Genomic DNA, 18,422 nt, shown 5'->3' on the forward strand with positions numbered 1-18,422 from the left:
GAACTAATTATTATAAAACATGCTGAAAAGAAAAATTACATTATATTAACTTTGTGCATGTTTTCTTTTTCAGAGACACTTTTCAATTAAAGTCAAACCAAAACGGAATTTCTTCAGGAACACCTTAAAGCAACCAGTTGAATAGGAACCAAAAGAAGATTTCCAAATGGCCTAAGTACACTATCTAAAGTACTTGTTTTAAAGAGATGGTACTGTGCTTTAAACTACTTCCCAGTCCCCTTTCCCATAAAGGAGACAAGAAAAAAAAAGCCTCATGACAATTATTTCATGACACTTCTACAAAAAGCAGGCATAAGCCAAATAGGTCAATATACATTCCTATTATATATGGAAATAAATTTTAATAAGTCTGTTTCTACTTTCATAATCCTAGAACACTGTATATATCAATAATTTAGTAAGTTTCAATAAAAAGTTCCCTTTACTTGAATTTTGGTCAGTTTCTAAGCCATAGTTTGGATACTACAGACATGTTGAAAAATCATGTGTTTACCTAAGAATAAAACTCAACTCTTGGCCAATTTTTAATGGTTAATTCATGTACTTCAATAGAAAGCATTGTTAATACAACCCTTCCACTCAATAATCTATATTTTAAAAGGAATAAGCATTTTGCATCTAGAACAAAATGAAAGCTCTGAGGTGAGCATAACAGAATTCAGCCTTTTTGTATAGGAAATATGCCAAAGAAACAGGAAGACGAAGCAGTAAGACAAAGAAACAGGAAGCACATAAAGGCACATTAGAATCACCAAAAAATTTAAGTTGCTTCTTTGAAGCTAATCATCGGAAGAAATGGCTTGATTTTTAATTTTGTGCCCACCTACCAAAGAGTCATTCATAACCTCATCTATGTCCAGATGGCACGTCGGACTCTCAGGTGAACGGCAGTGTCATGGAAACGTTTAGCAGTTGAGCTTTACTCAGCAGGGCCAGTCATGAAGTATCTCCTGAAGGCTGGAGAGTATCTTTTCTTGCCAATACGCCCTGCTTTGAATACTGCTCTAATTCAGTTAGCTATCATTTCCTAAGCCAAATTTAGATCATAAAACTCTTCTGGGAAAATTCAAAAGACCATCCATCACACTCTGTCAGTTCTACTCATTCTGTAACACGCACCTAATCAGATCTACTCTTTAAATGTGGGTGGAAGAGGGTGGAAATTCATGGTACCCCATAAGAGAAAAGGAAATCAAAGGAAGCCAGAAGCTGATTCATTACACATTCGTAATGCTGGTGAAGACAAACAAAATGAATGGTCTTATTTTTCTAAGTTGTACAATTTCATTTCTTGGTATAAAGCTGTGGTTATATGCCACATGGCCATTTGTATTTGTTCCAGTGAGATGGGTTCTGTGGGAGGAGATGAGGCATTTCCCAAGCTTCACCAGTTCTTTAGCCCAGTAAGTGACATCTTCACTGAGCTCTCTTACCCTTAGAAGACATAACTAATCTACAGATGATAAATTTTTACATTCCATTGCCTTTTCCCTTGGATTTTCCCAAGAAGGAAAGAAAGAGTGGAGAATAGGGTGGCCTCCACTCTGTTTATTTCAAAAGAAACCCATTTACTGCCAAGAAGGAGCTCATTACCCAAACAGTCTATAACACCAGATTTGGAGAAACTCCTTTAAAATGCTGTCTGCTTAAAACAATAGGACTTGAACGGGGCTGCACCTAACTGGGTTCTTAGTCACTAATGTAAATTAAGTACAAAGTGGAAGAAGAGTGAAGATCATGGAAAACTGCCAAAGTTGTCCTAATTGCCTTGTAATGTGGGCACCCAGTCCTACAGTGTCCACGTCCTCATCGACATAGAACCCAGCTTTGTATTCAAGTAACAAGATCAGAATGCTGTCTGGTTTTTTCTCACCACTATATCCCCAGCACAGTTTCATGTCTATAGCAGTTGCTCAATACATATTTATTGAAAGAATGAACTGGATATTTTAAAGATTATGTTATAGTTTCACATCTTATAGTTTCCTATATCTTAGTTGTTATTATGTTGCAGATTTGGCCCGTGAGATGAGGTACACGTGAGGGGAAAAATTTAAATGAGTAATATTAAGAAAAACAAGTAGGGTCACCATCCTCTGACTAGAAACCAGGAACAACAACAGAGCGACCTCTGAAAAGGCCACAGGTAAGTGCAGGGCAAAGAGCTGGCCTGACCCAAAGGCTGTGGTTGTGACCATCTCCACGAGTCGACACCCGTGCACAAGGGGTAGGAAACCCTGCAAGACCAAAACTGGTCAATCAGCCGGCCTTGACATGGTGGGGCTCAGCCACAGTAACCCGGGAAACATCAGTAGAAGATATGACGAGCCCAAATTCCCACAGAACAGAGCACTTTCTTGACACACTTAGAGCGCGGAGGTGTCTATAGCTCTCTTCTCTGTAATTCCTGCTCCTCCTTTGCATTTCACCTCAGACATCAGGACGCCGGCCCTCAGAAGTCTGCATTGTGAGCACTTCCTGGCCCCCATTTTCATCACACTATACCACGATGCCTATTTGTTTAAACTCTGTGCCATCAGTGACGTGCCTGTCATCTTTATCACTGAGGCCAGCTGCACATAATAGAACCAAGGAAGGAGGGAAAGGAGTGAAGAAAAGAAAAATAGGACAGGAGAAATGGAGGGAGGGAGACTTTGCCAACGTTAGAAGGAAGAGAGTTTGGAGTATCGCTTCCCTCTGAAAGGGCAGTTGTAATTCTAATATCTTTGCAGATGAGGAAAAACTCTCTTATTATTAGTAAGAAACAGAAATCTCAGAAAGCTGTCATTTAGCAACCCTATGCATATGCATGCACGAGAAGCCAGAGGCAACAGCCAGGTGGAGTTTACAAAATGTTTTGCAACATCCTACAAAATGGTTAGGAAGAAGTCTGCATGAGCATTTTAAAAAATAAGTTTCTCGAAGCTGGGCCATGAACATCATCGATAATGCTTGCTCGTCCCCAGTGAGAGGACGGAGAACCAGTTGTTCAGCCCCGAATGTTCTCATTCCACTACTTTTTCTTTTAACTCTTTAGCTCCTGATATCAAATTTTCTTGGCAAAGTCCACTAATATTAACGGGAATCATCACCAAAACCACACACATAATTAAAAGGACCTTCAGAAGGGGATAGGAAAAAAAGCAAGGGCCAGTTGCAACCACAGCTTGTCAAGGGCTTATTCAGATATCCAGTATGCCTACACACTTTTAAATTAAAATTAAATTTTAAAAATGTTTTTCAGGATATAAGCTAGCATATAGTTAGAGAACAATGAAAATTTTAAGTAAGATTTTCTCCTTTACTATTAATCAAAATAGCAAAGAGGCCTCACAATAATCATCCAACCTTAGAGCCAGACGTGTCTGTCCAGCAAGCTCGTGACTACCGCTGGTGAAGACAGACGGGGGGATACACATTAGAACACAAGCTTTCACTTCCTTCCCAAACAAAATTATAAAAGAGTCTATTTCTTATTTCTACATGTTACTCTCGGGTGAAGAAAAGTTTACATCAAATTTTTTTCTAAACACCTAAGGGCAACCACAGAGGCACATTGCAAGTAAAAGGTAGAAATCAACTCTTAAGCCACTATTCACACATTAGCGACCAAATCCTTTGTGGCCAGGGACAATTCTACTAACCTGAATTCCGGAATTTGGTGCTGCGTACTGAAGAAAGTAGACACGATTTACTGTTATAATTTTTCTCCATTCCACTTTTAAGAATACAATGTCAATTTAAAAATGTGCCACGTCTCTGGATGCATGTGGGTACCATGCAGCACGTCCACCGCACGTACACACACGTACTCTCCAGAGGGGCTTGGGGCTAATACCTCTTTGAATCTATCTGGCATATCCCCCGCCCCCACCATTCCATCGCTCTTTCGTGCAAGTGACCACAAACAGTGGATCTAAATTTGGCACATTTCAAGGTCAAGTGATGCAGCAAACAGAATTTGACCTCAAACAATATGCCTTTGTCCATTTACCCATCCACATCAACGTGCACACCCGCGCTTTGCCTGCTGCGAGTTCATAAGTCTTCCTCCCAGAACATTGCTCGCTTCTTCACCAAACGGTTACAGAAAAGTCACCTGGATGTGTTTGTCCCTCCCCCTACCCCCACCCCCAGCCCCTCAACACACACGCCACAGCTGTAAGGGCAGAGGGAGTATGGTTTTTAAATTTCATTGGTTCATGCAGGCACAGAATCTGAAGCAGCTCCAAAATGGACAGCAAGTAAAAAATACCAGTTTTCAAAAGTCTATAATTATGTATTTACACAAATTACATAATCCTATATGTATTTACACACAATTACAGATTATCAAGTAAATAACACAATGCCGTAGTGTTAATGAGATGAAATAGAATGAAAACACCATAAATGGAAGCCATTCATTTATCTACAAAACAGGACCTGGCAGGGCAGGTTTCCAACACTGACCTGGCATGTCCTTCAACACTGCTTGGGCACATTTGCATGACAGATGGGAAGGTGGTTCAGTCCATGCCCGGTAAGTCTCTGACCACAGTGCAACTGTTGGCACCAAAAAGATAGTGGTTTGGTTATCTGAGCATCTGTTTGTGAAACTGGATCCACCCATTCCACAGAAGCTTGGGGCTGCCCTCCAAGGGGCTTTGGGTCTCTTACAACAAGAACCGGATACAAACCCAAGAGCTGGGGGTAACTCACTCTACTGCCCAACAGACCATGCCCACGCTGAAACCCTGAGCCATCTACTCTCCCAGAACACCTATTTACATAAATTGCGTAAGTCAATATTTATTTATTTACAGACTGTTACAGTTTATTTTGTCAATTGCAAAAAGCACATAACACTTTGCTTTTCTTGGGGGGGGGGGGGATGATACCAAAACAAAATAACTCCGAAAGTAGACATTAAAGTAGTATTTCCTAGGAATGCATGGAGATATTAGTCTTTTTTCACAATTTTTTTTCTTTTAGGCTGATTATCTAGGGTCTTGTGTCACTTCACGGTTACTTTTGGCTGTCTTCTCAAATCAATTTCTTCAGTGCTAAATATTATACCTATGACATCCTAGAAACTTGATTCTTCCCTGCGGTCAAATGTTTAACGTTTTCCAGCCAAAAAATAAATAAATGCCTTTTCGAAAAACTAAAGCCTGAATATGTGCACATTTTAGCAGCAGCAAAGAGTTAAATAATAAATAAGAATACTACTTCTTGGAATTAAATGCAGTTTCTGTTTAGGAAAAAAAAATTTTTTTTTAATCAAGAAAATAAATGAAGAGGACATTCTGACCTTTATCATGAATCAACTATTTTACATTGCTCTGTCCCCTCCCTGCAAAATATTTCTTAATTCCAAATATTATACTTGGTTTTTCCTCAGTGCACATCAGCAGCAGAGCAGTGCCAGGTGCTGAACCTGGACCACGGAAAGGCTGTGTGTACGTGCTCACAACAGCAAGCCATGTGCTACTAGTTCATAACAGCTTCAACTCACCAGTGACATATTTGTATTTCTCATAGAGAATGTGCATCAGAGCAAAACGAGGTTGGAATATTAAATTTTAAAATCAGTTACATAAATCCCAATTTTTTAACTGTCACTTTCAATTTCTCAGCAGAACGGGCTAAGAAGTGTTACATGTAGATGAGAATTTGTTATAAATTCCTTTTTCTTAAATATTGCTTTAAGAATTTGGCTCTTTTCTCCTCAGTATGTAGTAAGAAATAGTTTCCCTCACCCAAGGGCAAGTTCCAAAATTATTGCTACTAAAGAAATATGTATTCTTATGCTTTTTCAGCATAAAATGTTATAAAAGCCTTGTAAAAGATATTCTAAATAGTAACTTCCCCTCTAAAAAAAATGAGTGCTTATGACCATTTTAAAAAACAAAACACAGTCAACAAGTATAATACTTTCCCCCTCATTGTCATTATTGATAAAGATTTATTAGTTTCATTTTGCAAGTTTTACTTGAAGAGAACTTTTACCACGTAATTGACAGTTGACATCGAAAGCAACTTTCTATAAAAGATGTTACAATGACCCCTATGGTACTTGTATAATTGCATATTTGATAGCCAAGTGCACAAATAAAAAGTTTACAAGTATGATCCTGTTAACATGATTCTTGTTTCTTAAAAAAAAAAAAAAAAAGTCTGTGCTATGTAAACTCTTTATTTTTTTTTTTCTTTTTTTGAGAATTCTAAATCAGTACAATGTTTCATGTTAGTCCTGTTGTTCTGGAGATCGACTAAAATAAAAGCATAGTTATTATTTAGCTTTGGTATATTCTGCAATAGATTTAAACAGGTAAGACATCTACCAACCCTCGTATTTTCAGCTGTGAAGTTACAATGATGGAGTCACTTATGAGAGAGGAAATATAACAGACACAGAATAAAAGTTTGAGACCCAGTTTATCTTTAATCCTCTGGGATAAGCTATGAAACAAGCAGTCTGAAGAGTGAGTACTCAGTGTCATGAGCCATGTGCATAAGTTTACAATAATACGGGCACGAAATAGATTGTCGCCTTTAGTACATTAGGGTCATTAGAATTTCTCATATCCATGCACCGTTATACCTACTTGCATGAATTTACCACAGGTTCATAGCGGACTTTGCCATTTAATGCTTACAGAGCCTAAAGCTTCCGAAATGCCTATCTGGCCTGTACATATTTCATTAAAAATAAACTCTATATAATAAATAAATATATAAAATAAATAAAATGTTGCCTTTGGAATTTCTATAAATAAATTTAATTTTTTTTTCTTTTTTTTCTTTTTTCTTTTTTTTTTTCTTTTACTAAGAGGTCTTTGCTTTAAGTCACTGGGATGATGCCAGTGAGAACTGAAAAAGTCTTTTAAGTAAGACTGCACCCTCCATGCCTTTGAAAGTGCAGCGTACCTTTGCGCAGGCCACCAGCCAAAATCCTGATGAGTTGAAGTGTGGCAGCTGTGCTGATGCAGGATGAAGTACAGCTGATCAAAATGTAAAAGCGTGTCTGTCCCCGCATGCATGAGGCTGCTGTCCTCTCCGCCTTTGCTACTTTCGGTTCCCCTGCTCCTCATCCACTCACACACTCATACCTCTCTCGCTCAGCCTCTCTCTCCTCTTCTTTCACAATCAATCAAGCAAGTGGCCCTAGGCAGCACTCCAGGAGAAGGAGCCTTTAAGTGCAGAAGAAAATCAGCATGTTCTCATCCAAGCCTCCATCATACATTATGCATGCGACAAAGTTTGGCAACAGTGGAGCTGATGTGATGACACAGCTAATCAATACGAACCCACCGCATGAAACCTTTATAGTGGTTACTTTGTTAAGGGCTCAAGTGAAGAAATTGTCTTTGTCAACTTTGGCTTAAAATATCCTTATATAGTTCAGGTACTTTGTCCGGGTCCACTGGTCTAGGTAAAAAATGTGTGAATTTCTGGTGCCGTTTAGTCCTGGTCCCTTCTCTTGGAGTCCCGTCTTTATTTAATGCAACATAGTATCGCCTTCCAGTGTCCACGTGTTTATACAGGTTCGATGAGTACGTATTATACCAGTTTTCTTCAAACTGTTCTCTGAATACACACTCTTGGGTTAGTTTTTCCTGTTTAAAAAAAAAAAGTAAGTAAGTATGTTGCAAAATGAGCTACTCTGTATTAAAAGTAACATTTGCTACACAATATAATCCTGATGAGAAAGTAATGGTTTTTAAATCCATTTAAACATTTTAATGCATTTTACTAAAACGGCTTAACACTATAAATTTAACTACATTCTAACTTTTTATTCATAATGACTAACGTGCAAAAGATTCTAAATGTTTTCTAGTTAAACTCTTCTACATGCCAATTGTATGAATGAGCTGACCGCAAACGACAACTAACAATATGAGTCATTCTCATTTTCACTATAGCAATTACACGTGGTGACCATCATGGGACCATCCTGGGAGGAAGGGCTGTTGCCAAAGCTAAAGGCTCAAGTAACAGCTTCATCCCTAATATACTTTTCATAAACTATTTAAAAGACCAACATTAGCAACATTACCAGTGATATCAGATATTTTCGGCCCTTTTAAGCAGTGGCATTTATTTATTACTTTCTAAGAGTAGTTTTCAAACTCCAGTGAGCAGCAGAATCACCTGAGATGCTTTTTCAAAATGCAGATTTCCAAGCCCCAACCATTTAAAATTCTGATCCAGAAGTTCTCAAAATACACATTTTTAACAGGACCCTGAGAGAATTCTGATGCAAATAATCCTCAGTCCACATTTTCAGATACAATCTTTTTACCATCACTGAGGGAGTCTTCTGAATACAAAGAAGTAAAAAAAAAATATTCGGACCCTTTATTTCCTTGAATTTAGGTAGAAGAGCCACCCAACTAAAAAAGCCACATTCTCAGGCACACAGGTACCAAAAGGAAAGCTGGACTTCTTCCTACATTCCCAGAGCAAAAGGTTCCACATCTTTCCATAGGCATTGCACCTGCCTCCACCTGAGTTTATGAAAGCCAGGACCCCATTTAACCCCACAACTTGCGCTCCTACAGCTGCATTACGTGTGGGCAGTAACAACCGGGAATAATAACGTACACATCACATCCCAAAGCCACAAACACGTCGCAAGAAGAAATGTGTGTATCTGTGCCGGAGAAAGAAGGCAGCAGAACCACTGGCGTTCTTACCTTTCTCACGGAAAGTTTTTGAAATTGAAACTTTTGAAACCAATACCTTCCTGGATGGTACTTTTAAAAAATAAACGATAAGATGACTTTTCAAAACTATTTCCCTTCCTTTTGCCCTCCTGGCATTTACATAAATAAAACAACAAATACAGGTGAGGGCATCAGACATTCCACCATTTCTGTCACTCAGACTCAGAGGATAGACACCAAACTTCGTACATCGCCAAAATACAGATGTTCTTTGTACAAGCATACAATTCTAGTACACTGAAGTCACAGATGTTAGCTGGGTAGGGTGCACCATCTCCAACTGCTTAAGGAGTAAGTCAGGCGAAAAAAGGAGAGGAGAGAGAGTCTGACATAATCAGCCCACAGGCCCATGTCTCTTCCTAACCCAAAGGCTCATGAGGGCCTGCGCTTCCTGATAGGTGCTCTTCAAATTGGTCAAAAGCACTGAGTAGGTTTCTAACAAAATTTTGTCTCTTTGGACCAAGTTTGGCTGAGTTGGAAGGGGAAAGCAGCAGGAAAAAGCAGTGCATCAGGCAGGAATGAAAATGACCAGAGAGCTGCAGGCTGCGCCGTGGGCTTACAGGGACAGAATGAACTGCAGACAGCGAGAAGCGATCCCCAGCTCCACCCACAGCTGGACCACTCCATGCGGGGCTGGGGGAAGCTCTACCCTGCAGGAAGGGTGCACGTGAAGAGGCACCCTGACCCCCACACATGAACCCAGAGGGACATTCTGGGGAAACACAACCTCCTCCTGCACTGGGGAGATGAGGCTGAATGTGATTTTTCTCATCTCTGTTAAAACTGATGAAATTTTTAAAGTGTGTTAAAGACATTAATGGCTATTTTAGTCTACTTCCATCTGCATAATAAATAGTCTCCTCCCAGGCAAGATTATTCCTGGCTAAAAATGGCTGGTTTCAGTTTGCTGTAATTAAGTCAATTTCTGAACAAATTATGGGCATTTATTTTTTCATTAATAAAATAGACCAAAGTATGGAAATGGATGCTGAGTCTTTAGTTCTACAAAGGACAGAAAAAAACTAACTCAAATAAAGCTTTCTTTTTCTCAGCAGGAAATCACATAACCTGACAAACACTATGTAATTAATCTTTATTTTTTAAAAAGTAGGACACTTCCTCCTCCTTTTGGAACCATGACTTAGGCACTAGCTTACGTTCACTTTGCACAACGGCCTTTCTTGGATCAGAAACACACAGCAAACTCAGCAGAAGACAGCTAGTTAACAGGATGGGAAGAGGCTGGCCTGGGAGTCAGATGCCTACTCAAAACCCAGGTTCACCCCCACTAGCTGCAGGACATTTACAACTAGTCAGTTCACCTCCCCAAGCCTCAGAAGCCTCATGTTTAAAACAGGTTAGTAATAAGTATCTTGAGACAGAGTTGTGACAAAGAGTCAGAACAGGAAGCCCTCCATAAGCATCAGCGTTTCACATTATGAGTTACTCTGAGAACTGGAACAAACCCTAGGAAACAGCAAGAACAATCTTTGCAGTTAAATCCAAGGGACAGGAAGGCCCAGATGTAAAGTGATTTGCCCCTGCTCTATGCCATAGGGTCTTGTTATTACGGTAATGAAGCCACCAGAGCAAGAAGTTTCCAGAAGCCCTACTGGAGCCGTCGGACTCTCGGGAGCAGGCACCTTCCATTCTTGCTTTTCCCTGACTAAGCACCATGACTCCCCCAGCCCTGGCACCCAGGGACACTCACATGCCACTTCCCGGGGGGGGGGGGGGGTGCCAGAAGGACCGTGCAGGCAGAGCTGGATTCGCAGGCTAAGTTCACGTCTCTTCTCACAGTCATCTGTGCCTGCTTTAGCCTTTACCTCAAAATGTAATTTTTAAGAAACACTATTCACTTTGCAGAAGGAATGGGTGGCGAGGGGAGGAAAACAGAAAGCATGAACAAAATCCTGCAGCGCTAAAGGCATCACCCTCTGAGGAGGAAACACTTGTTTTCACTGCTTAAGAAGAGATTCTCATTTTGCACTTTTTTAAACCAAATATAAAAAACCCTTTTAAAAAGTTGAATAAGCTAAAAAATTGAACTGCCTTTTCACTGCTCAGTTAACATTGCTCTATTTCCCTAGCAGACTATTACAGCATTGTTTAAACACACAAAATATAACTTTCTAGGCAACCAGTAAATAAGGTGAATTATTCAATTTAGAACAGTGTAATCTACAACCAGCATTTTTCATGACGGTTGAGAGTTTAATCATCTCATACACGGGAGGGCTGTACAACTTCAGTTAACAAGTTAAATGAGATTATGCAGACATTACATTGCAAAACCACAGGTACCTTTCAGCTCCTGTAATTATGCCAATTATGCCACTCTGATAAGCTTGCATACCTTAAAAATTAAAATTGTCATTAAAAATTAAAGACTATTACTTTTCTATATCATGTATATGATTTTAAATAATTTCTTCCTCTTATCTGGAATTATGTCAATGTGTGATTTTTGCTTCAGATGGAGTAGCAAGATTTACAAAATTAATCTCTTTATGATCACATGTCAGTACTTAGTGATAAAATATTTAGTTGAGGTGAATATACTTATGTTATGCATTTCTAATCCAAAATTATTTTTCTAAATTAAAAATAAGTAAATGAATGCAAATTAGGATAGTAAAAAAATACGCTAACCTGTATTCTTACATATGTGCAGGGCTCGGGGGGAGTGTCTACCTTCAAATAAACTATACTTTAGAATTACAGAACTCAGATGTTTTAAAACTCACCACATGTTTCTAATGCAGACAGTTTATAGAGTATTCCACTATAAAGTGATCAATTCTTGTTTTATTGTATTTCCATGTTTTAATTTTTTTTTAGATTATTTAACTATAGCTGTTTATGGCATACCTATCTTTGAACTGTTGGATTATATCACTAGGCTTGGGTGGAGAATGTGGATTTAATTCAAAAGTCTACTAAAGCCCATGCTTTGGAACAAAATCTGGTGAATGTTAGCAACTATGGAAACCTCTTTTCATTTTATATTATCAAATTCTGAGCAGTGGGAAAAACTGAAATTAAAACTTCAAAACTTTTACCAACCCTATTAAAACCAAAGTATGAGATAAAAATGTGAAAATTATACTATAGCCCAGAGACGGCTTAGGAATGTCATAAGACATAAACTTACATAGATACTAATTTAAAATATTGGATAATTTGAAAATGTGTAATCCACATGGGCATTATTACGCCCAATCCATATCTACGCCCTTTTAAGAAATAAAATCAAAGTTGCTTCATAATTTGAGACTAAGTTCTCATTGAAAACATATAGAGTTATGTTGCTATTTTTAAATCATGATTTCCATATTAATAAACGTATGGTGTGGCTTTAACCACACTATCCAAAATGGTTGCATTTATCCAACTCAATGGGTTGCTTAAACTACTTGCTACTACAACATAAACTTCTACAACACATAAATTCAGGATCATTGACTATACAGACATTGACTTAATTGTAGAGTTCCCAAACATTTCATAAGTTAATAATTTTGACGTAATCATTCATTCTCATATCTACTGTTTATTACAGTCACAGTATTTAAACCTCCCTAACCACAATTACTCACACAGATGCACTCTTCCTCATTAATAATCTAGCAGTAAAGCCTTAATGGGAGTTGTTGCAGGGATCACGGTGATTAAATATAATGACTAAAGGACCATTAATAAGAAGCCAGGTCTTTTAACTCTTCTCTCCTGGGAGAAGTCCCCGACTAGACAGAAAGCAACAAACACAGAGAATAGGGTAGAAGGGCACTATTTCTTACTTTATTAGAAGCTCCAATCCAGATCCAACCCCCTTGTGCCCTCAATATGCCTCACCGTGAGTCTGCTTTCCAAAGCCTCTTTAAATTCCCCACTGCTCCAGATGGGCCTGCTTTTATATCCATGTTCCTGGCCATCAAAATTACCACCAAAATTGTGGGAAAAAGTAAATCTACTGTGTCTGGTCAAGGTAAATAAAATGAAGCAAGCAGGTAAGCAACTTTTCATTTTGTCTCATCAAAATATATAGAAAATTAAGAATTCCTATATTCTCTCCATTCTTCCCCCACCAAAAAAAAAAAAAAAGAAGAAGCAGCAGAAGAAGAAATGGAAAACACCTTCTCCCCAGAAGCTGCTTACTACAGCATTTGAGGACTCAAATGTCAGGGTCCCAGTGTGAATCTAGACGTGCATACACACGCACACACACCCCTTCCATGCCACATGCACGCCAGCCATGTGCCCTCCAATACACTGCCAAGGACAGAACCTGCCAAATGTACATAGAACAAACTAGACAACTGACAGGGTTTCCTTAGAAGCTGCCTATAAAAATGAATATTTGTTTAGCATATTAGCTCATAAACTTTCAATATATCTTCAGAGATGTATTCCCACAGGGGATCAAAAATCTTGCTCAAGGTATAATGGAATTCAAATTTGAAAAGGTCAATATTCACTTCAAGAAATGTTCTTGCTTGTGTTAATGTATAGGCAATGTACATTTAATTCTTCTGTAAACAAACCTATAAGGAAAATTTATCAAATTTCCTTTAGGATCTTAGAACACTAAGTTGAAAAAAATCACACATAACTTTTCTTATCAGACTATTATCTGATAAGAGTTGTAATATCATTCAATGACCACTTAAAATGCACATCAAAAATATGCAAAAGCTGAAAATACTTCAAATTAAATATTACTCAGTAAAAACTGAGAACAGAATACCCTTGAATTGACAGACAAGGGAGGAGAAATGTAAAGCTTAAAGGGTGAGATGTAAAATAAAAGGAAATAAGGATTCAGGAAGGGTACCATACAAAGACAACTCAATCTAGAAGGGTACTATACAAAGACAACTCAATCTAGAAGGGTACTATACAAAGACAACTCAATCTAACTACTCGGTTTTCATGATAGTCGCCAGATGTACTGGAGGGGGAAGAATCAAAAAAGAAAAATGTACCAAAGGCTCTCTATAATAGACAAAGCAGGTTAAATTCAGCACATGGTTTATAGAAATAAAGTGAGACAAATTGAAACATTAACAAATACAGTGACAGAATAAGCCAAAAGACTGAGTAAGAATAAGCCAAAAGAACTAAAAGATTCACAGAATGAATGTCCTTAGTAAAATCATGCCAACCTTCCAGAAACACGTGCACATCATCTGGTAACTGCAGGTAGGTTGATTAACATTCCTGGGCCTCAGTTCCTTTTCTGTAAAAGGAGGGAATTAACGAAGAGATTTCTAAGGTTCCTTTGAGTCTAAGATTCTAGTGATTCAGTCTTGGAAACGTCAGAATGTGGAAAGCAAAGTTGTCCACAGTACCTCGGGAAGGACACACTGAACAGGAAATGAAGAGAGAAACTGCAGTGGAGTCGGAACACGGTGAAGAAACGGCATGAAATGTGCACATCTGGGGCCCACTGCGGGGCCAGCGGGTCAGAAACGCAGACTCAACTCCTGCTTCCAGAAACAGCCAAGAGAAGGAGGTCACTATTCAAGGAGGACCCCAGAGGGAGGAGCGAGGACAGGAAAGGAGATGGCCACTTCAGTACAAGGGCCCTTCCTTCCTCCTCCCAGGAGATCATGGAGATGACACACTCCTGCAGGGCGCCTCCACTTCCTTGCATGTGGGGGCCTCCCACATCCTCTGCCCAGTGAACAGGGCTCATTAGTGAAGTGTCTGCCTGACCAATAAACCCTAGATCATGGACTGCCCTAAGAGAACTTATGTGGAGGAAAATCAAATCCTGCAGGAAAACGAAAAGTTAGCAATGTGGTAGAGCACTCAAATGGGAGGGAAGGTGACATGCACACAAGGCAGAGAAAACACATGCCAAAGAGCAGTAACAGCACGGCTGCCTCGGCCTTACGTGGTACTTCCACGCAGCTCTGGAACTGCTCGAGCACCCCCACCCGATGCACTGTCTCCTTGGCACCCCTCCTCCACCCAGCGCCCACAGAAGAATCTTCCACGAGACTGAGAAGAGGTAAAGCTCATCTCTGGCACCCTCCCTACTTTTTGGGTCCCCAACTCCTAGCTCCCACTGTTCTCATGTCAGCCCAGACTCTCTGGAACCAAACCCTTCCCCCACCCACCTGCGATATCTAAATGTCCCTTTCTCTCCTCAGCACTTCCACGACTAGTGGCCCTCCCTCTGCCACTTCCAGGGCTAATCAGGGCTGAGATGATCAACCTGTCTTTCTACTCTTCCAAGACACCAAATGGATATGCTAGTAGAGGCCTTTTAAACCCTGTGCCTTAAATGCTGAAAGACCTGGTGAGTTCACTAATAAGTGAACATCTAAAAAATAATAATAGGTGGCCAGTTAGCTTGGTTGGCTTGAGTGTGGTGCTGACAGCACCTGCGTCCAGGGTCTGGTCCCCGTACTGGCCAGCCACGAAAAGAAAAACAGAAGTGACAAAAAACGATGATCATCACAAAGTAAATGAGATCCCTAGTACAAGAAATTTCTCTAACAAGGGGATAAAAGATGAGCAGCGTATGAGAATAAAGTATGTAAAATTAATCGTGATAAATAAGGTCTCACCTACTAAAGTATAATTCAAAGGATGCCATAGTTTTATCTGAAGAAAAATTTTTACTTATTTTCAGAGCCTACGTAATGAGTCTTAATTTCAGAATTCAAACTTGCAAGAAACACAATGTCGGGGTAAGTCCCATGCAGTAAGGACTATCGGAGGTCACCCGAGAACAGCATTTCCATCCCCACCACAAGCATCCTTGAAGAAGGCTAGGACCAGCCATGGGAGCGGAGCGCTGTGCCACGCTTCCCGGGCACCGTGTCCCCTCAGCCCACAGCAGTGCTGGGAGATGGCCAGCATGAGACTGCATGACAGCCACTGCTCAGGAAGTCTGAGAAGATGCCCAAGTTTGCACGGCTAGTGAGCGACAGAGCTGAGACTCTAAGCTCTGTGCTTCCACTACCTGACTCTTTACCTCAGAGTTCCAACTGTTCAGAATGCAAGCGTAGACTAGAATCTTCCATCCAAACACAGCAAATTGAAAACCAGCTTGAAGGACAGAAAGAGAGAGAAAGAAAAAGAAAAAGAACACAGGACAAGTTAACACAATCAGGAGAAAAGTATCTGAAACACATCAATTCATGTGGAAAATGAAAGAAAGAAAAAAAGGAAGGAAGAGAGAGAGGAGGAGACTAGAAAGAAACGTAAAGCTGAGAGTGGACAGCGGCTTATGACGAGAATGCACAAGGCAACGCGCAGCCACATGGGCACCAGCAACTCAGGCGACAGCACCGCGATCCCACTGTGCACCGCGGGGGGGTGTCCTTGGCATGACTTTGGCAAGTCTGTTCTTAGAATACTGCATGGAGCTTTGAACTCTTCATTACAAAAGGGACACAAACTTCAATGGAGATTTCAAGAATTATCAAACAAACCAAAAAAAAAACACTAAGAGGGAATCAACTCATGTCAGGATTTTAAGCATTTATAGACAGCACGAAAGAGGCCAACTCTCTCCCACTTAATGCCATAACCTTTTAATCCCCAGGGAAGCCCTCTGCGGCAGGGGCGGCAGGAATGCAGACATTTTTCTCAGCCGGTTGTCACCATGCCACTGAGGCACACCAGGCCAGCAGGCTGACAGATGATGTTTCTGCACAAGTTCAAGTCAGTCCCTGGAGTGGGGAGGCGGGAGGGACCAGGCAGTCAGGGCAGCAGCTCCTACTTCACCCCAGTGGGGCCAGGTCTTCGTGTGAGGTTCAGGCGCACCTCCCAGGCCAGGATACATAACAACATAGCAGCAACATCCCAAGTAGATGCTGATGCTGACAGGGGAGGACCCTCCAGATGTCAACAAAAAAGCCTCTGGCAGCAGCTGGGATAAACAGAAGCAGAGACTAGATGAGGCAGGGACACAGGAAAAACCACAGAATCAGGATACTTCCAGCAGCCACCATGTTCCTGAACCCTGCAGCACAGGTGTCTTCTCTGCTGACAAGCTTTTTTCTCTGCTGAGAACACATGCCTGTTTTTCTCCATCTACTCTGTGGATAATCCTGGCATTCTCTTCTACCCCCAGAACTAAGCTCCTTCCTCCAATTTCTTCCAGCCCTTTCTGTACATAATTCTACAATAACATTTATCACACCAAATTGTAATTCCTGGTTTACACGTCTGACTCCCCCAACAAAGTCAAAAGTTCTTCCTGAATCAGTGACTCCTCCTGAATCACCCACAAGAGAAAGTATATTTGTATTCATAGGTACAGTTAATTCTCATTATTTGGGGTAGTTAAGTTATATAAAATCTCCTTGAACACTGAATTAGCAAATACCGAACCACTGCTCCTGGTGGAAATACAGGGTTAGGGTCCTGCAAGCCCCTGGTCACAACATTTTTGTCAACTGCTCAGTACACAACCTTCCTTTACACGTATTTCTGTTTTAAAATACTTTGTTTAACATATATTGCTGATGCATTAACATCCAGCTGACGGCCGCCTGCACTGTAACTCCCGACGGAAGCTGCTCTAGCACGTGTCTGCTTCGTGAGTCGCATCTCAGCCTTCCTGTGCTTAGCAACACCGGACAGCATTTCAGCACTACGCTGGGGCCATTTAATACACAAAGTCACCACCAGCCAGTACAAAATGTGAAATATGTGGCACTAAGAGATCCCCAGAAGGACCCTTGTTTATAGTCTGAGAGCTGCAACAAGAGGGTAGAGCGGTCTCCCCCAAGCCCAGCTGGGGGCTCACTTTTTGCTTCTCTGCATAAGTCCACAGATAACTATGAAAATGAGACAAATATTAATTTGGGGGTTACAAAATACTGGTTTTGGCAAGTGGGCAATAGTGAGGATCGACTGTATTTCCAGCACCTACTAAAGTACCTGGCACATATTAGTAGTAGGTGATCGATAATGTCTGTTGACTTTGTGAAAGAAAACAAGAAAGAGGGAGTCTGTGAGCGAGTGTGTGAGTGTGCAAGTGAGCTGTGAATGGAAGAGTGCAGGGAGAGTGAGAGTGGAAGAGTGAGCGAGTGTGTGAATGGAAAGGTATGTGACCGTGTGTGTGTGTGTGTGTGTGTGTGTGTGTGAGAGCATGTGAATGAGTGTGTGCGTGAGCGTGTGCATGAGTTACAGACCGGCTGGACAGCACTCCCCGTTTGAACCCTCTTTCTGAATCAGGCCAAACAGCACCGATTCAAAGAACTCAGGGAGACTACTCCATCAAAAGGGAAGTGGGAAACAGAGATTTGCCCTGAGGAGTGGTTCAGGGTTCTGTGTGGCTGACAAAAGGGGTGATGCTGGAGAGCTGAGATGAAGGACAGTTGTGAGGAAGGTGGGCAACAGGTGCTCAGAGCGTAGGAGGTAGAAGGGTGGAAGCTCCAGGTAGGGCATGCAGGCAGGCAGCTTGTGCCCTGCTGTCCTGATATCTTTGTCTCCTGGTTGTCCTCATTTGCCCCAACTTACAAACTGATGAAGTTTGGATGTGTTGTCCCCACCAAAACTCATGTGGAAATCTGACCTCCAATGTGGCAGTTTGGGTCACGGGGGTGGATCCCTCATGAATGGATTGATGCTCTCCCTGGGGGCGGGGGTATTAACGAGTGAGTTCTTGCTCTATTAGTTCCCATGACAGCTCACTGCTTAAAAAGACCCTGGCACCTTCTC

The 18,422-nt window shown here is 40.8% G+C and overlaps 1 protein-coding gene across 1 annotated transcript in view; it reads right to left on the reverse strand.

Moving 5' to 3' along the window:
* Nucleotides 1-6,759: 6,759 nt before the first annotated feature.
* FGF9 (fibroblast growth factor 9) overlaps nucleotides 6,760-18,422 on the reverse strand; it is a 29,475-nt gene continuing 17,812 nt past the window's right edge. The window contains exon 3 of the mRNA XM_063102723.1: nucleotides 6,760-7,622. Coding sequence (XP_062958793.1) covers nucleotides 7,377-7,622 — 246 coding nt within the window. The 3' untranslated portion in view covers nucleotides 6,760-7,376. The remainder of the gene's footprint in view (nucleotides 7,623-18,422) is intronic.

This window comes from Cynocephalus volans, chromosome 7 (assembly GCF_027409185.1).
Source record: "Cynocephalus volans isolate mCynVol1 chromosome 7, mCynVol1.pri, whole genome shotgun sequence".
NCBI lineage: Eukaryota > Metazoa > Chordata > Mammalia > Dermoptera > Cynocephalidae > Cynocephalus > Cynocephalus volans.